This window comes from Mauremys mutica, chromosome 3 (genome assembly GCF_020497125.1).
Source record: "Mauremys mutica isolate MM-2020 ecotype Southern chromosome 3, ASM2049712v1, whole genome shotgun sequence".
Lineage (NCBI taxonomy): Eukaryota > Metazoa > Chordata > Testudines > Geoemydidae > Mauremys > Mauremys mutica.
The window spans coordinates 85,354,057-85,373,181 of record NC_059074.1 but is presented as its reverse complement, the minus strand read 5'-3'; the positions used below and the strand labels follow the sequence as shown (position 1 = coordinate 85,373,181).

Below are 19,125 nucleotides of genomic sequence, written 5' to 3'. Positions count from 1 at the left end.
TTAGATTAAGGGGCAAGTAGAGATGCTGAGGAGTTCCTAGACAGCCAGGTACAAGAAACATCAGGTTCAAGAACAAAAGGAGCTGGCCACCAAAGACTCAGAGAAAGAGGAAGTCAGGGGAGACCTGACAGTGTGTAAGCATGAGAAGAGGTCACAGCAGTGCTCTACACAGCTGGGGACAGATGAAGATGGGCAGGCTGTGGCTACCAGAGAAAAGAGGACCAGGAGGAATTCCACACAGCTAGTGGTTTCCAATCGATACCAGTTCCTCAACATGAAAACTGTTGAAGATCTCAAGATCCAGCTGGTCCAAGGGAACGTACGGGACACCATCTAACCCTGAAGATGGTAGCTCAACTCAACCTGTAAGAAAAAAAACAAGCTTGCCTACGAAAAGTTCTCCAACTGTCTAAAGATGACAGACTATTCTTGTTGGGGATTCAATACTTGGAAGAACTGAAAAAAAATTCTGCAAGGCACAGGACAACAGGATGGTATGCTGCCTTTTCAGAGCCAACACATGAGACATCATTAACAATGAATAGGATTCTCAAGTTAATGGGCAAGGATCTATTCATGATGGTTCATATCATGAATGACACTGCACTGTGGGATATCACAGATCAGACAAGACTTCAGGGTACTTGGAAGGGTGTTGAAGGAGAAGAACGTCCAAGTGATCACAGTTTCTTCCTGTCCTGTGAGCAAAGGAAGACATGGCAGAAGACTTTGGAAGTGAAGTACCAGCTAGGTAAATGGTGTGGACATTTGCTACTGTGGAACACCATCCACCTTCTATGGTAAAAGGAGATTGCATAGTTTAGATGACCCCCATCTCAGCAGAAAGGGAACCAATCTCCTAAGAGCCAAGCTGGCCAGAGTAGTCAGGAGGGCACTAAACTAACAAAACGAGTGTAAAAAGAAGGAAGATACAAGCACTCATTAGCGCGCACGCACACACACAATCAATCAAGGAACCAAAGGACATGAAGAAATTCTTCATTTGCCTATACACCAATAGCAAGAGCATGGGCAACAAGAGGAATTGGAACTGCTCATTTAGGAACATAAATTCAACCTAGTTGGTATTACTAAGACCTGAAGGGGAATGATCTCCATGACTGGATTATTGAAATCAATGGTTGTAACCTATTTAGAAAGGATCAAGTGGGCAAAAATGGGAATGGGAGTGGCACTCAGTCAAAAAATGTTTTGGGAGTCACTGATAACTTTGAAGAAAAAGATTTTGAAAGCTTGTGGATCAACATCCTAACAGATACAGTACAAGATGTGTATTAGTTGGCATCTGCTACAGACCACCAAATCATACCAGGGAAAAGGATGACAGGCTTCTTACACAATTACCTATCATGTATAGGAAAAAAAATCTGTTATCATGGAGGACTTCAAAACATATGCTAGAGATACCATGTTCCAGTACTAAAACACCCACAGAATTTAAGTATTATAGATGACAATTTCCTAACAAAAAATGTTGCCCCCAACACAGGGGAAATTCTACACTAGACCTCATCTGAGGGATAAAGAGGAACTAATCACACAACTAAGAGCAGCAAAGAGTCCTGTGGCACCTTATAGACTAACAGACGTATTGGAGCATGAGCTTTCGTGGGTGAATACGACAAAGTGGGTATTCACCCATGAAAGCTCATGCTCCAATACGTCTGTTAGTCTATAAGGTGCCACAGGACTCTTTGCTGCTTTTACAGATCCAGACTAACACGGCTACCCCTCTGATACTTGACAACTAAGAGCTAACTGTAGTTTAGTTAAAAAGTGATCATAACTTAAATCACATTTATAAAGTACAAACAGAATGAAGTCCAAACCAGTAAAATACATATGGTTCTTGAAAATGTCAGTTTCACAAAACTGAAAACAACGGAACCAAATTAGCTGGAACAATTTAATAGAAAAAATGTGAATGATAATTGCGAATTGTTCAAGGACTTTACTAGAGGTCCAAAAAGCCACACTCAAGGAAGACTATATTGGTTAAAAATAACCTAGTTTAGAAGGGAAGGGAAGTGACCTATAAAAATAAAAAATAAATGGAAGAAAGGGGAAGACAGCATAAATATAAATCAGAAAATAGGAATTAGCAAATTGATCAGATAACCAAAGGGACAAGGAAAAGTCTATGGCCAGAGTTAAAGATAAGGAGTTTAAAAGTAAAACAAAGAATCCTAACAGCATTGGTCCATTACTAGATGGAAATGGCACAATCATCAATACTGAAAAGTCAGAAGTGTTCAGTAAATTTGTTTTGTATTTGGGAAAAACATGACAGTCATATGCCAATGCTTTCATTCTACTAGCATCTCTGGAGGATGTTAAACAGCAGCTACTAAAGTTAAAAATGTTTAAGTCAGTAGGTCCAGATAACTTGCATCCAACAGTTTTAAAAAAGCTGGCTGAGGAACTTGCTGGACCATAATGTTTATTTTCAACAGGTCTTGGAACACTGGGGAAGTTCCAAAGATTGCAAAAAAGGTAACATTGTGCCATTATTTAAGAAGGGTAAAGGAAATGACCCAGGTAATTATAGGCCTGTCAGTTTAACACTGATCCCAGGTAAGATAATGGAATGACTTATACTAGACTTGATTAATAATGAATTAAAGGAGGGTAATATAAGTAATGCCAATCAACTTGGGTTTATGGAAGATGGATTCTTTCTAACTTGACTTTTTTTATGAGAATACAAGTTTGGTTAATAAAGGTTATAGTGTTGATATAATAAACTGAAACTTTTGTAAGGCATTTTATCTGGTATTACATGACATTTTGATTAAAAACTACAATGATAAAATTAACAGGGCACACATTAAAAGCTGGCAAATTGATAGGTCTCAAAACAGTTAGAAATGGGGAATCAGCATTTAGAGGGTGTTTCTAGAGGGGTCCCACTGGGATCGGTTCTTGGTCCTACGCTATTTAACATTTTGATCAGTGACCTGGAAGAAAACCAACATCCTTGAAAGTTTGCAGATGACAAATGTTAGGGGAGTGGTAAATAAGGAAAGAGGACAGGTCACTGATACAGAGCAAGCCAGATTGGTTGGCCTCAAGCAAACTATGTTTTAATATGGCTAAATAGATACACATCTAAGAACAAAGAATGTAGGCCATATTTAAAAGATGGGGGACTCTATCTTGGGAAGCAGTGACTCTGAAAAACATTTAGGGGTCATGGAGAAGGATGAGCTGAACATGAGCTCCCAATGAGACTGTTGCCAAAAGGGCTAATGCAAACCTTGGATCCATGAACACGGGAATCTCAGAGCAGAGAGATTATTTTACCTCTATATTTGGTACTGATGTGACCACTCCTGGAATACTGTATCCAGTTCTGGTGTCTGTAATTTAAGGGTGTTGATAAACTGGAGATAGTTCAGAGAAGAGGCATGAGGATGATTAAAGGATCAGAAAACATGGCATAGACTGAGCTCCTTGCAGCTATCACTATATCTTAAAGAGAAGATTAAGGGGTGACTTGGTTACAATCTATAAGTATCTATAAGGACAAAAAATATTTGATAATGGGATCTTCAACCTAGCAAAGACATAACAAAATTCAATGACTGGAAGTTGAAGCTAGACAAATTCAGACTGGAAATAAAGCACCTATTTTTAACAGTGAGAATAATTAACCATTTAACAATTTACCAAGGGTCATGGTAGATTCTCCATCTCTGAATGTTTTCCTAAGAGATATGCTCTAGAAATTATTTTGGGGAAGATCTATGGCCTGGATTGTACAGGAGATCAGACTAGATGATCACAGTGGTCCCTTCTAGCCTTGAGATCTATGAAACACTCATATTTGGGCTGGATTGGTATTTGCATTGATTGTGCCTGAGCAACACAGCAGCCTTGTGACTAGAATCAAGTCTATTGTACCACAAAAGCCGTTTGGACTTGACATTCAATTTATCAGAAAGCTTTGGCAGCAAAGCAATGCCAGCAGAACTGACAAAGGTAAACTTCAAAGCCTTATCAAGTACAACTTTCACTAGGTAAATAAATGCATGCCTCTTCTATTTTATGAAAAGAAATGGGCACTCAGAAGCAGCTCTTCTTCCACACTGGTACTTGCTGACTTTCACAAGGAAAGTTCTGAATGGTGTTTTTAAACTCAAAGAAACAAGGATTTTTCCTTGCTGAATGTAGCTCAGCCCTTGCAGAATACTTATCAGTAAAGTACTACTTTATTCTGAAAGTTAACCTGCAGGGGCAGAATATGGCATGGGTTCTCAGCCTGTGATTACAAACAGGAGTTTGAGTTGTGACCACCAAGGCATTTCTATATCGCTAACTGGGAAGGAGGAGTCCAGGTATGGCAAAGGTTCAGAATGACCACACTAAGGGCTTGTCTATGCCAGAGTCTTTTGCACTAAGGTAACTATAGCTACACCAATATAAACCCCCCACTACTATACTAATGCAGTATAAAAGTGATTTGCACCAGTACAGATCAATTTGGAGGTAAGACACTGCCGTAGGTTGCTTTTTATTTAAATTATTGTAACAAATTTATCGTAGGAAATGACAATGTGCAGAAGTCTCTGGTGTAGACAGACCCTATGATGAATCTCCAGAAGACAAGTTTAAGACAATGTTTCTCAGAGCTTCATTCAACTTTGTTTGATTAACTCAACTAGGCAACTGATTTTTGCTGATCCTAAGGTAGCAACTTAAGATGGATTTCACTCCATTTCATACTCCACAAGACTTTGTTTATTACAGGATACTCAAATACCCGATCACTTGTATAAAGATATCCCTGCCCCTTCCAAAAGTATCTTCTGCCCATCCAGAACTATGTCTTAACTAGTTCACTAGCAGGTTAAGCATGGTTCACTGGGAGAATTCATATAGAAATGACCAGGGCAGTCAGGCTGTATTGCTTTGCATTAATTGCCTGTCAGATTATTATGCTCAGCAATCAGAAAGCAGGAATATGGAGGCTGGCTAAATGAACAGTGTCAGCAGTCTGATAATAGGGACATTCATAGCCAGCCATTTAAAATCCAAGGTGAAATGCTGTAATGCAGACCAGCTATCAATAGATAAACTATTTTCCAGAATAATGCTCCATTTACAATTATATTTTTCAATGTGTAAAAGCTAAAGGGACATCAGCTTAGAAATACCTGTCTATCGTTTTCCTACTTGATTAAAAGTAATTACAGTTTTTTTTAATGCAGCAACAGGTGAGATTTTTAATGTGGAATAAAGGAAAACTCAAATTGTCAGGAGGCTTAGGAAGCCCAGAACATGAAGCTACTTTTAACTTATTTTAAACTGACTAGATTTCAAATTGCATGCCCCTTTGAATTGTTTGTTCTATATTTTACCCAATGTTTAAAAGTCAGCTTAATCTTAAGTACTTTTTAGTTTTTTCCTGAACATGAAGTCGTCTTAGTTGATGCACCAAGATGGTGGTGTGAAAAGTGGCTGTTTTTCTCTGAATCAAACAAATGTCTGAGTAACATCTGAAACAGAATGATGGATTTAAAAATAGTAAGAATTCAGACTCTTCAGATTTTTTGAAAGAAGAAATGTTTGCACGGAAGCACGTTTTGATCTTAAGTTGCTTAACTATTTGAATAAATGCTATTTCAAGACTGTGCTCCTTTGTGGCCTAATAAATGCATATTGCTACTATAAAAGCTAATTGTATATAATATTACAGACCAGTCATAGTTAAATACAAACAGTACTTAAGATTCTACCTGTACTAAATAGTATGGACCTGTGCACAATGTAGTTAGTGTCTTATTGCTTCAACTATGGGTTACTAATAACCTTAAGATTTACCAGTGGTGTCAGATTTTTATTCTAAACCCGCAACTATTAACTGTGAGGGCCCATTCTGGAATTCCCACTCATGCGAGTGGTCTATTCATGCACAAAAGTACACCTCTACCTCGATATAATGCTGTCCTTGGGAGCCAAAAAATCTTACTGCGTTATAGGTGAAACCGCATTGTATCAAACTTGCTTTGATCCACCAGAGTGCGCAGCCCCGCCCCCCAGAGCACTGCTTTACCATGTTATAGCTGAATTCATGTTATATTGGGGTAGAGGTGTAGTTCCACTGAAGTCGAGGAGACAACTTTCATGAATTATCACATTCAGATCTCCATTGCCCAGGAGAAACAGCATACCTATAACAAAACTGGATCCCTGTAGTAGTTCCCCTATTTCATATGCAACTTGATAACAGGGTGGACTGATTTAAATCAAAATTTAAATTACCAATTTTAATCATGATTTCAAACAGCAAGCAAGAAACCTTGATTTAAATCAATTTTAGTTGCGTTTTACATTTGTACCTCAGTTATTTTTCGAAAGAAAGGTTGAGTCTCACCATTTGGTAATCTTTAAAACAGGTAAAAGCAACAAACAGTCCTGTGGCACCTTATAGACTATAGGACTCTCTGCTGCTTTTACAGATCGAGACTAACACAGCTACCCCTCTGATGCAGATAAAGTATTTTAAAGTAACTAAATACAGCCTTTACACCAGGGGTCTCAAACTCAAATGACCCCGAGGGCCGCATGAGGACTAGTGCATTGGCCCGAGGGCCGCATCACTGACACGCCCCCTTGCTGCCCCTGGCCCCACCCCCAATTCACCCCTTCCATGAGGCCCCGCCCCTGCCCTGTCTCTTCTCCACCTCCTCCCCTAAGCGCGCGCAGTTTTAATAAATATATACACTCAGTAATGCACCTCACTCAAAGGACAAAACACGCACTTAGATTTACTGCCTAAGGCTCTGGGAGGGAGTTTGGGTGGGGGAGGGGGTCTGGATGCAGGCTCTGTGCTCGATGCAGGCTCCAGGCTGCGGCAGGGGGTGGGGGTGCAGGCTTTGGGACAGAGTTTGGGGATAGGAGGGAGTGCAGGGGTGAGGGCTGTGGGGCTGAGGGCGAGGGGTACATGATGCAGGAGGGGGCTCAGGGCTAGGGAAGAGGGTTGGGCTGTGGGGTGAGGGCTGTGGATGAGGGGTTCATGATGCAGGAGGGGGCTCAGGGCTAGGGAAGAGGGTTGGGCTGTGGGGTGAGGGCTGTGGATGAGGGGTTCATGATGCGAGGGGGCTCAGGGCTAGGGAAGAGGGTTGGGCTGTGGATGAGGGGTTCATGATGCGAGGGGGCTCAGGGCTAGGGAAGAGGTTTGGAGTGTGGGGTGAGGGCTGTGGATGAGGGGTTCATGATGTGGGGGTGCTCAGGGCTGGGGCAGAGGATTAGGGTGCGGGGGGATGAGGGGTTCATGATGGGGGGGCGCTCAGGGCTGGGGCAGAGGATTAGGGTGCAGGGGATGAGGGGTTCATGATGTGGGGGTGCTCAGGGCTGGGGCAGAGGATTAGGGTGCGGGGGGATGAGGGCTCTGGCTGGGGCTGAGGATTAGGGTGCAGGGGGATGAGGGGTTCATGATGTGGGGGTGCTCAGGGCTGGGGCTGAGGATTAGGGTGCGGGGGGAATGAGGGCTCTGGCTGGGGCTGAGGGTTTGGGGTTGGAGAGGCTCAGGGTAAGGGAAGCCTGCCTTGCCAGTACTGGCGGAGGGCAGGCACTAGGACCCTGCACCCTAATCCTCAGCCCCAGCCAGAGCCCTCATCCCCCCCCCCCCTAATCCTCTGCCCCAGCCCTGAGCGCCCCCACATCATGAACCCCTCATCCCCCCGCACCCTAATCCTCTGCCCCAGCCCTGAGCGCTTCCCTTCCCCCCCCCCCCCCAGCCCGGCCCCGGCGGGTCCCGCTTCCCTTCCCCCGGCCCGGCCCCGGCGGGTCCCGCTTTTCCCCCCCCCTTACCCGAGCGCGTCTCCGGCGGTCCCGCTCAGAGCCGCGTGGTGAGGGGGCGGGGCTGGGAGCTCCACGCCGAGCGCAGCGCTCAGCCCAGAGCTCCCAGCCCCGCCCCCTCCCCACGCGGCTCGGATCGGGGCGGGGCTCAGGCGCTCGGACGGAGACTCGGCGCTCTATGCTTTACACTAAACTTGACACATCTTGCTAACCAGGAGGATGCACTGTATCTACACATGTATTTAGACAATTATATAACAATTTACATTTATTCAGATGCTTAATTTTTACCTTTTATTCTGTTAGAAAAATGGTGAATGACTTACTAGATTTTTTTGTGATTTGTAAAAATTTTATTCAGATGGAAATTCAAATTTGATTAAAATACACAAAAACAGCATTTACTTTAAAGAAAACTACCTTAAATGTGCTGGATACATTTAAAAGTTTATCAAAATATGTTTTGCCTTTAAAACTGATGTATTAAAGTATTATCTGAACTTATTGTTTCTGGTCACCATGTCCTTCAAGATTTTACAATTAGTACATCTCATCCCCTCAAACCTGGTTTTTATTCCTAGATTGGAAAATAAAAACAATCCTTCCAGCTTTATCATTCAAATGATATCTTAACTATGAACGAACTAGTAATTGAACCAAACTGAACTGAAAAAAAAATATTCCCTGAACACCTGCAGAAGGGGCAGCTTCTCTGCTGTCAAAAGCTGGTTCAGCATTTAAACTCTGGTTCCAGATACTTAGCCAACAACTTCCATCAGCAGTTCAGTGGTATAACTTTAAAACATCAGCTACAAACATGTACTGCTTAATCGTTTAAATTAAACACAAAAATAGATCATAGTAAGTTTAGGCCTTAAACAACTGCAAATTTCAAATTAAATTTGAAATGAGTTTATATTTAATTATTTTTTTTAAATCCACATTTGGTGTAAACTGTGCTGTTTTTAGCCATTACATATTTCAGGTTCAAACTGTTTCATATACTGATTCAGAACTTACATTCAGTAATAGAAGAAATTATGTAAATCAGTTATGTTTGCCTGGTAGTTCAAAGGGTACCTTAGTACATACTTTATGTTTCTTACACATTACCAGAATTTAAGTTCAGGCTACATCGTAGAGAGTACAAGAGCATTCTATGGCCAACAATTTAAATCTAGAAGCAAAGATTCACTCAATTCCTCAAGCTGAATGAAGTCCATCCAAAGCATTAAATGGCAGCTAAGTAATTGCTTGCTTTAAGCAAGTGTGTGCAATGCAACTCTATGCCAATTAAACTTTTATCTAAACAGAACTGTCACTACTATGACTACATCATTATGATTTATTCTGGTATGGTCTGCTTTTTAATTTTATGCTAATTATTCAGCTCTTAAACTGAGTATAATGCATTACAAAAGTTCTTGGTAGTCAGAGAGCTGACCAGTCATATGATGCTAGCTATTCCTTATTTCAGTTGCTAAACTGATTTAAAATATAGCTGAAAACACAAGCTTTCCTAATACTACTTTTCCATATATGCAGTTATTGTAGTTGCCACAGGTATATGGTGCTATTTTGAATGTGAAGAGAGGTGGACTATCTGAAGGTAAGTATGGTCCACATTGACTAGATGGAAACGTCAGACTGCCAGCATTAGTGACATGAGGAAAAAAGTAAACTTTTCCCAAGCACTCTCTACAAGAAAATTGACTTAATCTTTACCAAAGCTCTATGAGAATTCTAAAGATGAAGCACAAAGTTACGTAGGAAGCAAATTGTGTTCACTGTACTTTATACACATGAAGATTTTTTACACCTCCCAGTAATCTTTGACAATTCCACTTAGTTTCAAACCAAGTAGTGAAGACCACCATGGAATTGTAAAGCAAGCTTAAAAGTGTAGCATCACCAATGGAAAAGATCTTTCTGCAGAGAATGGTACTGAATGCCCCCGAGTTCTTATCTTATGATTCCTGCCTATTTTTGTCTTGCAGTGTCCATCAGAGCATGAAGGGGCAAGTTTACAGTTAGTTGTAAGCATATTATAAAGAAAGGTTTTAGTTATTTGGTTCCAATTAACACTAAAAGTGTTGATATTTAACTATCATTTTAATAGAAGAGCAATGCTAACTTGTGTAATATGGATGTTTGCAGAGTTTGATGTAAGCATTTCAGAAGTTTGTATTCAAATTGCCTTCACCAATTTAGTTCACATATGAAGATTTACTTTAAGAAACTGCACTAATTGTAATAGTATTACAATTAAATGCTCAGTAATCTAAATATTCAGTATAATTAGGTATATAGATTTCTTCCATGAGGAAATTTTTATAACTTCTCTACATGATCTTGTTTGTCAGAGGAATTGGTACATATTGGGGATGTGCCAACACAAACTTAAGTATAAGGAATTTTCAATTAGAGAAAACAGTATGCAGTACTGTTCAACACAAGATTTTAACTTATTTTCTTCTGGATCTCGTGGTAATTAAGACCCACGAATCAAAGCATAGATGTTCTTAAATCTTTGATTACATTTTAAAAAGTGAGACGACTGAGTGGCTGTTCAAAATACAGTCAGTAGCTATGATTTCATAAGTAAAAGTGAGCTTTAATAGGCTCTGAATTCCTTGAAAAGCAATAAACCATATTTAGAAATGACTTCCCAAAACTTATACACCATACAAATAAGTGTGCCTAGTTTCTTGAAGTGTAAGTTTTAGGCCTCTGTCTCCATACTTCTAGAGCTACAGATTTGGCAAACAAGCCCTTCTCTACATACAACTTGCACTGGTTTAATTAGTTTTACTGTTCTATTTTAAAGGTGAGATTTTCCAAGGCACTAAGAGCACTTAGGTGCCCAGCTCCCACTGAAAGTCAGTACCCCTGCATGCCCCAAATGGACTAGGAGGGACAGGACACAGAAACCTTGCCGCTGAGTAAATGGAACTGCAATTCAGGAAACCTTGTATCTGTCAGAGGAAACCTAAAACTAACTCATTTGTGCATGTATGTTTACCTGCTTTAACCTTCGAAGTTATTTCTTTTTCTTAGTTAATAACTATTCAGATGGTGGACAATCCTATAATCAACTAAGTGTTGTCTTTGTTATGAGGTCTAAGGTGCAACTGACCAAGGGTGAGTGATCCTTTGGGACTAGGAGTAACCTGAATATTGTGATTTTTGATGTAAGGGACCATCACAAAGGTAAGTTTGTCTGGTTGGCAAACTAGACCTGAGAAGTCAAGGGATCTGAGACTCTATGGTTCGGCTGCGTACTTGAGTTTGCACTTGTTACTTGGTGAAACCCAAGTATAGAACTCTCAACCAATTTGGTATTTTTGCCCTACTTCTTGACAGTCTGCCCTGTGGTAGGCACTCTGACCCATGAGCTACTCCAAAGAGCTTGATAGTATGTTTTCCAAATCAAAAGCTTTTCTGCACCCAGGATGCTAGCCTGGATACAATCAATCCTATTCTTCCAATAGGATTTCTGCTGCCCTCTGAACATGGGAGGCCTTTGCTGAGCTGATCTGCAATGTCTCCTGTGATTCAAATTATTAAGACCTGCTTCTACTGCAATAATATGCCAGAAATTTGCCAACTAATAATTGCTAGATGGAAAGGAAGTTAGGAAGATAGCCATGGAACTAAGGTGTGCCAGTCATCATCCTGACCACTCTGCTTTGTATGTTGTATCCACCTTTTCCCCTTCAGACAGTAAGCACCTCAGAACAGCGATGGTTCATGGTACTCAAATATATTTTGTGCCACTACTTAAATATATGTATAAACAACTTGGGTATATTCAGAGACCTGGTGCACATGTAGCATTACTTCTCTTACACATCTCCATTTGCCTGAACTAAACAGTATGTAAACTACATAGAAGCTTTTTCCCATGCTCATTCTACAGTACTAAATGCAGAAATTTGAGATTAAAAATACATATCTACAACTAAGATTCACAATTTTAATTTCCTTCTGACCTCCAGCATCTGAAGGCAACACTTCAGTGGAAGATCCTTCTGCTAACCACCTTTACAGTCCAAGCACTCAAAGGGAGTACAGATGTGCAACTCTAGGCAGACACCCCTCCCCAGGCAACACAACACTGTACTGGTCAGACAACCTAGAGTAGCAGCAGCAGCAAAGAATCCTGTGGCACCTTATAGACTAACAGACGTTTTGCAGCATGAGCTTTCGTGGGTGAAGAGAGTAGCAGAAACCTCATGTGTCACGCCCAACACTTTAAATCAAAGACCTGTGGCCCAGCAGGTTTGTCTTAGATACTGCACTAACAAAACAGAGCAGCCACAGCTCAGAGACGCTGTCCTTACCACGTCAGGCAGAATAGTTAGAAGCACGTGCACAGGAGAGACCCAGCCTTCTCCTCCCCCCTGCATGAATGAGGGTGGAAGAAGCGCCAGCACATTCCTGAAATACCCATTGGGCGACAGCCCCAGATCCAAACCTCATTGGCTTGAATTTGTCAATGGGATAGGAAAGGCAGCCCGATTTGGGGGGGGGGGGGGGGGGGGGGGGGGGGGGGGAAGAGAAGAGGAGACGAGGGGAAGGCTGAGCCAGGAAACTCACGTGTAATCGTGATTCCAGCCACACTTCAGCATTGGGAGGGGGCTACTCCCTACCGCCTGCCAGACCGCCCCACTGCGCCACAACCACAGACAGGGGATCCCCACGGATTAATAGTTCCTGCGGGGGATGGAGGCTGTTATCTGAATCCGCTCTACGCATTAGAGAGTTGGAGCTATTGCGATACCCACTATGAGGGAACCCCCAGCCCTGCCTCCGCAGCAGAGGAAGACGACACGATCGCCCCCTCCCTACTGCAGGCTCCGTGGGCGGGGGAAGGTAGTGGATACACACTCTTATGAGGGTCTGGACACATGTGACAGCCCACGCCGGTCTACGGGTAGCTCACCCCTTTCTCCTCAGTCCGGTCGCTTGGCAGCAGGGGGCCCCGCCATAAAGGCGGCTCCCCCCTGGGTTTCGTTATCAGGGGAAGGGCCAGGCGCTGGCCGAATCCAGACTCAAGCCGCGGGTGCGCACAGGGCAGCAGCCTCTGCAGCTGCGGCCCCTCCGCGTGCGCCGGGCCGCGGGCAGCACTGCGACACTTGCCCCCGCTACACCCCTGCCCCGCGGACACCGCGGCTCCCCTGGCCCGTCAGCACATGTTGCCAGCAGGGCCCTACGGGCTCCACGCGGTGGAGGCGGGTGTCATGGCTCCTGCGCAGAGCCCAGTCACTGACTAACACCTTCGCCGGGCCCGAGGGCGCTCTCCTGGAGCCAGCCGGACCGCGCCGCGGGCGGGCTGCGAGCGAGGCGCTGCCCGGGGCCCCTGGAGGGCAGGGGAAGGTCACACTCCGCGTGAGGCCGGCGGTGGCTCGGAGCCAGGCCGGCACCCCGGGCAAGCACAGGCCGCGCCTCAGGCCGGGGGACGGTTACAGCTCCCCGCCCTCCCCAGAGCCTCACCCGGAAAAGCGCCAGGCGCGCCCCTCCCCCCAGCCCAACCGCACCCCGAAGCGGCTCGCGGCGCCCACCGGCGGCAGCCCGGCTCCTCTGCGCCCGCCCCCCCAGCGCGCCAACCTGGGGATGGTGCGGAGATCGCCGGACCCCTTGCTCTGGTGCGGCTCCTGCGGCGAGGGCTGCTCCCGGGCGAACCACACCTCCAGCAGCTTCTCGGTCCCTTCGAAGAAGTGTGCACCGTTCTCCTCCATGGCGCGACAACTCGGCAACCAACAACCACAGAAATTAACCCCAGCCCGGCGGCCGCCCCGGCGGCTGCTGCTGCTGCACGGGCCGCGCCGCCGCCGGGTCCCCGGCCGCGAGTCACCTTCCAGCAGATAACGTTATGTGACCCTTCAACAAAACCAACAGCAGCGAAACCGCCCGGGTGCGCGGCGGCTGCGGCGTGAGCGCGGGGGTTACAGTCCGGGCGGGCGGGCGCGGGGCAGGCGAGGCGGTTCGGTTCCTTGTATTCCGTGTGTTCCCCTGTTGCAGAGAAAAGCGTAGAGCGAGCGCTAGCTAATGTCGCCGGCCATACTGTGTAAGCAAGGGGGAGCCGCGCACGCAGCCGCCTTTATACCCGCACAGGTAACCGGGAACTGGCCGCCGAGCGCGGCCATTGGACAGGCGCCTCTCGGCCCCGCACTCTCCCAGCTCCCATTGGACATCGCACCTGCCTGTCAACTCCCCTCGGCCTGTTCGACTCCACCCTCCAGAGCAGCCCGCCCAGAGAGAGCTGAGTGAGTGGGGAAGCAGGCATGGGACTGCGAGCGAGAGCGACACGGGGAAAGCAGGCGTGTGTGTGGTGTGAGGGGCATAAGGGGAACGAGCGGAGAGCGGTGAGAAGGTGTTTAAGTGTGAGGTATGGGGCTAGGGATGTCACTGTTCCTGAGGTTGAGAAGGGAGGAGTCTGACACAAGCTACTTGTGTGAAAGAAAGGGGGTGAATAGGGGAGAAAGTGTAGTTTTTTTCAGCTTGGTGCAAACCTCAGTGTATTAAACTAAATCAACATTAGCCAGTTGTAAAGAGATGTAAGCGTGTCCACAAAGGGGTGTGCACCAGTTTAACTAAAACAATTTAACTACGTTTAATTTAAAAATTAATTTCGGTTAAAATGGTGCAACTTTTGTGTTCAGACATGGCAGGGGTATAAGAAATAACCTCTGAGAGAGAGAGAAAATGTATGTGTGAAAGAAAAAGGGGTGATTGCATGTGTGTGAGGTCTTGTCTACGCACAAAAGTAGTGCAGACTTAACTAAATCTTTTTTTTTTAAATTGATAAAGTATCAACTCAAGGTAAATTGATATAAGGCACTCTTAAACTGATTGTGTCCATGCACCAAATTAATGAAAGCAGTTTCTAAACTAATTTAGTTAAATGACTACAATTTCTATGTAGACAGGGCATGGGAGAGTGAGCGAGCAAAGTACAGTACAGAGATCATCAGATGATGGTGTTACAGAGGATACAATATTTGCTTGTGATACGGCCATTTTATGCTGCTCTGTATGTGCAAAGGGGTTGTAAAGCCACTGTATCTTGGCAGCTGGGATTTCCTCCTGTGAGAAAGTTCCCAGGAGGGGAACTTATAGCGCTACTGTTCTATGCCAACCACCATTTTTCAGCTTTTTGATATAGGGAGCATGACCAAGGGACAGGGTGCATAGTCAGAGTAGCTCCACATTCCAGCTATCCCTGCCTGCCAGAACATCACCTTGGGTTAATAGGCAGCTGGATGCTGGCGACCACCAGCCCCAGAATACAGGGAGCCCAAAGGCAGCATAAAGCCATCTTTGTCCTTGCCCATTTCTGTCCCGTGCTGAGCATACCTTGATCAGAACGAAAAATCAGTTCCAAAGAGGGAGTGATGAAAGAATGTCTGTGAGCAAAAGAAAATGGACAAATTCCCCATACTGCTTCAGCCCCTTTACACCATTCTTGAAAAAAAAAAAGGGGGCTGTGTAGTATGTAGAATCAACCCCTGGAGAATATTCCTTTTGTACAGGGGTTTCTCATTTTGTGGATAGCTGGTTGAATGGCTATTTTTCAGCTGCTAAGAGAAATTGTGTATCTGTGTGAGGGAACAAAAACGGTAATGTGGTGGGTGGAGGGGTTCCTCTGCAAAACACAGTTCAGTCATACTGTTGACTGATTTGCTTATTCTCTGTATCACATATTTCCAAGGACACTTTAAAAGGATACAGATAGAAAAAACTAGTTTCTGCTGATCTAGTCTGTGCACATAAAGAAGACTGTGCACTTTCAAGACAGATTTGACCAGTTTCTAGGCAAAAGTGTTCATTGTTTTTATGTATCTGTACTACTCCCAGCCCAGTGCTGCCCTCCCACATTCATCTTGATTTAGCAGCCTTGGTTCTCCCATTTCTACTTACATACAAGGCAGTAACTACAGCCAGCTCCCTGCTTCAGTGGGTCAAATGTTAGTGTTGAAAATTTCTCTCTGCAAACACAAGTTGTTCATTTACCTTGTGGAAATTCTGGTTTGTTTTTATGTCTGTTGTAACTAGCAATGATAGTTCTCTTATTTACTTGCTAATTATCCATTGTTAGTGTCTACATCTAAAAACAGTCAAAATAGTCAAGGCATGGGTTTTATATGTTTGTTATATAGGGGCTGTATAGTGGATTTCTTGTACACAACCAGTTGCTATTCTGATGTATTATATTAGATATCAATAAAAAATACAAAGTGCTGTCCTTCCATCTGACCCTCTTTTAGGAGCCCAATAAAATTCTGATGGCAAGCTCAGAGTTTACTAATATTTTTCAAAGCGCAATGATTAGGTGAATTTACATCAGGTAAAATAGTAAGGATATAGGTGTATTGAATGGATCTTTTATTTTTATATATATATATAAAAATAACATATTAGCTAGTAATATAAAAATGCAAGTGCCTAATCAATATAAATAAAGGGTTAGTTTAGTTTGATTCATGAACCTTCGAATAACCTTTTTTTCAAAAGGCGTACAAAACAATGTTTTTGGCTTAGTATGTTTCCTGTTATTCAGTTATTGAAATATCGTCGATTTGGGGACAAGCTCCCAAGGATGAAGTAACAATGAGAGATTATGATGACCCAGACAAATATAATCAGGGTAAACAAAGAAAGTCCCCAAAATCCCACAAACCTCTGACAAATATTAAGATTAATAGTTTTGTTATTAATAATAGATAAACAAGCTATATAATTTAGGGTGTAATGTGGAATCTTGTATTTGGTCATAAAATATTATTATGTGACAAATAAGAGGAGAGTGGTGTTGATAAAAGTATGGTGTCATCTTGAGTATAAAAGAGTGTATGGAGACTTAAGTCTTTGCCTTTGTTTATGTACACCTTGTTTGTACGTACAGTCAATCCTTTGCCTGATATACCTTAGTTAAATCACTGGGGTGTGGCACTTTGTACCTATGCTGAAATAAACCTGTTCCTGTGAACTCAGGAATTAGCAGTGGTTTTGTATGCTACAGTAAGCAGTGGTTGTCTGTTTTGCTAGGTTTCTAAGGTACCTGTGGACCTGCTTGGTTGTGCAGAAAATATCCTTACAATAACTTGAATATTTAGCTATGCCTTGCAAAATTCTGTATTTGCTGAATAGCAAAGATAAATAGTTCTTATGTAATAACTGGCCAGTATTGTGAAAATTATGCCTTAATTAAAAAAAAAAGTTATTGTGACCTTCCCACAATTTACTTAAAATGAATTATTCAATAGCCAAAAAGAAAAATACATAAAATATTAAATAATCAGTCAGTGAAGTTTTTTAAAGGTAAATTACACCCTCAGGCCAAGAATTTCAATTTTGATGCAAGTAATATGAACTAAAGAGCTAATGTAAAAGCTAATAGATGCCCAGATGCCATAGTAGTGGGTTTTACAAACATTAATTTATTAATCCTCACAACACTGCTGTGACGGGTAAGTTTTATTCCCGTTTCACAAGTGGAGATATTAAGACAGAGGTTGGTGGTCTGAGTTTCATAGGAAGAGCTTTTTAAGTGACTTGTTCAATGCCTCAGAGTGAGTGCGTGAGAAGCAAAAATAAGAACTCGTGTTCTTGACTCACAACTCTGTACTTCCTTCAGCTCATGTTGCCTCTAGAATAAAGTGTATATATGTAAAAAATGTTAATTAAAACAATATTCATATATGAACCCCCCTCAGAAATGGAGATTTTTAATGTTATAATAATAGTATTTATATTTAAAATAAATAGTATATATTTTAAAATGTTTTCTTATTCATATAGCACAGTAAGTGAACATGGCACTTTAACAATAGATATCTTGTAACATCTTTGTAAGAAATGTATAATTCATAAGTAAATCTTAGTTATTATTTTTCATATTAAATTTTTCACACTGATTCTCAGCTCATCTTTGTTTGGCAATGATTGTCAACTAGGTATTCATGCATATTTGATTAATATTACTGTTTAGAATGATAAATTTAGTTTTTGTTCTTTTAGCTGAAACCACTGTTCAGGAACACTTAGCTGAATAGTTGTTGCAATGTGTTCTAGTTAATAACTTTTTTCTATATACTATAAATACAGGGGAAGATCTTGGCACTGTTAAGTTGTTTTATATTTGTATGTGTAATAATCTTTTTGTAGTATGTCTCACAATCGCAACTGGAAATTATTTTTGTTAAATTTGTGTGACTGAAAATAAAGGATTTGTTTTAAAACTCTTAAACTTAAATATAGGATCAGTAGTACTTTGATACCTCTGAGATAGTGATGACTTTTAGTGACTAATACTAAATAGGAAAATTACAGTTAGGACCCTAGAAATCCCTAAAATCAACAGATTAAATGGTACAAACAAACAAAAACCAATCCCAAACTCTTTCCTTATGGGCCTGATCTTCTAAACTGTGCTTGCAAAAAAAGCATCAACTTACTTCAGTGGAATGCCCCATACCCTATAATGGTAATATAAACATACTGGGTGTGTCTTTCACCTTCCCTTTCCCCCATATGGCTCACTTGATTTCAATCAAAAGGAATTCAGTACACAAACAAAGGCTTTGACAGTAAATATTTACACACATTTAACTTTATGCCCACAAGTAGACATATTTTGAAGTCCTTTGTAGGACTCCTGTGTAAAAGTTACTCACATACAAGTGTTTGCAAGAATGGGGTCAAACTGATGACCCAGAGAGAGGGAGGTGGGATGACTTCTCTTCAGTATCACAATTTTGTTTCCCCTATGAGAGGAAAAAAGTGATTTTCCTCTTTACCAATACCACCAGACCACTTTAAGAATCTAGCTAGAGATCGATCCAGTTGACACTCCATCTGCAAGGAGGCTACATCCCATTTGGATTTGCCACAATGATGATGATGATGAAAAATGCCACCTTTTAACAAGGTATAAATTAGTTACAGATCTTCAAAGGGGGAAAAATTGGGCTTATTTCCCTTTTTGTTTCTTTATGATGTATAAGAATTTAAAGTGTTTGTTTTGTTTGGCCAAAAACATAGTTACAGTCTTGGTTTTTTACACTAGAAATTCAGGTTATGTCTATTCTGAAAGACACTGGTGACTGAAGAACTAGAGAAACTGGCATAGTAAGAAACTGAAAGCTGAGTAATAATTGAGAAGGAATTTTAGACTTTTTAGAACTCTTTCCCCCCCCCCCCCCACCATATTAATGCCATTTTAATTAAATGCATTATGCGCACTTAGGAGGAGACCTTGTAAAAGTTTCCAGAATATACATCTAATGGAAAGGATGG

At 42.4% G+C, this 19,125-nt stretch overlaps 1 protein-coding gene across 2 annotated transcripts in view; it reads right to left on the bottom strand.

Annotated features, from left to right (window-relative positions):
* The window catches only part of AMD1 (adenosylmethionine decarboxylase 1), a 43,200-nt gene extending 29,313 nt beyond the window's left edge, over positions 1–13,887 (bottom strand). The window contains exons 1-2 of one of the 2 annotated variants that reach the window (XM_045010411.1): positions 13,672–13,887; positions 13,435–13,627 (exon numbers count right to left, since the gene is read on the bottom strand). In XM_045010411.1, the coding sequence (XP_044866346.1) occupies positions 13,435–13,565 (131 nt within the window). In that variant the 5' untranslated portion in view covers positions 13,566–13,627; positions 13,672–13,887. Of the gene's footprint in view, positions 1–12,423; positions 12,541–13,434; positions 13,628–13,671 lie in introns of those variants that run through there. The other variant, XM_045010412.1, reaches the window with a different exon arrangement.
* Positions 13,888–19,125: the final 5,238 nt, after the last annotated feature.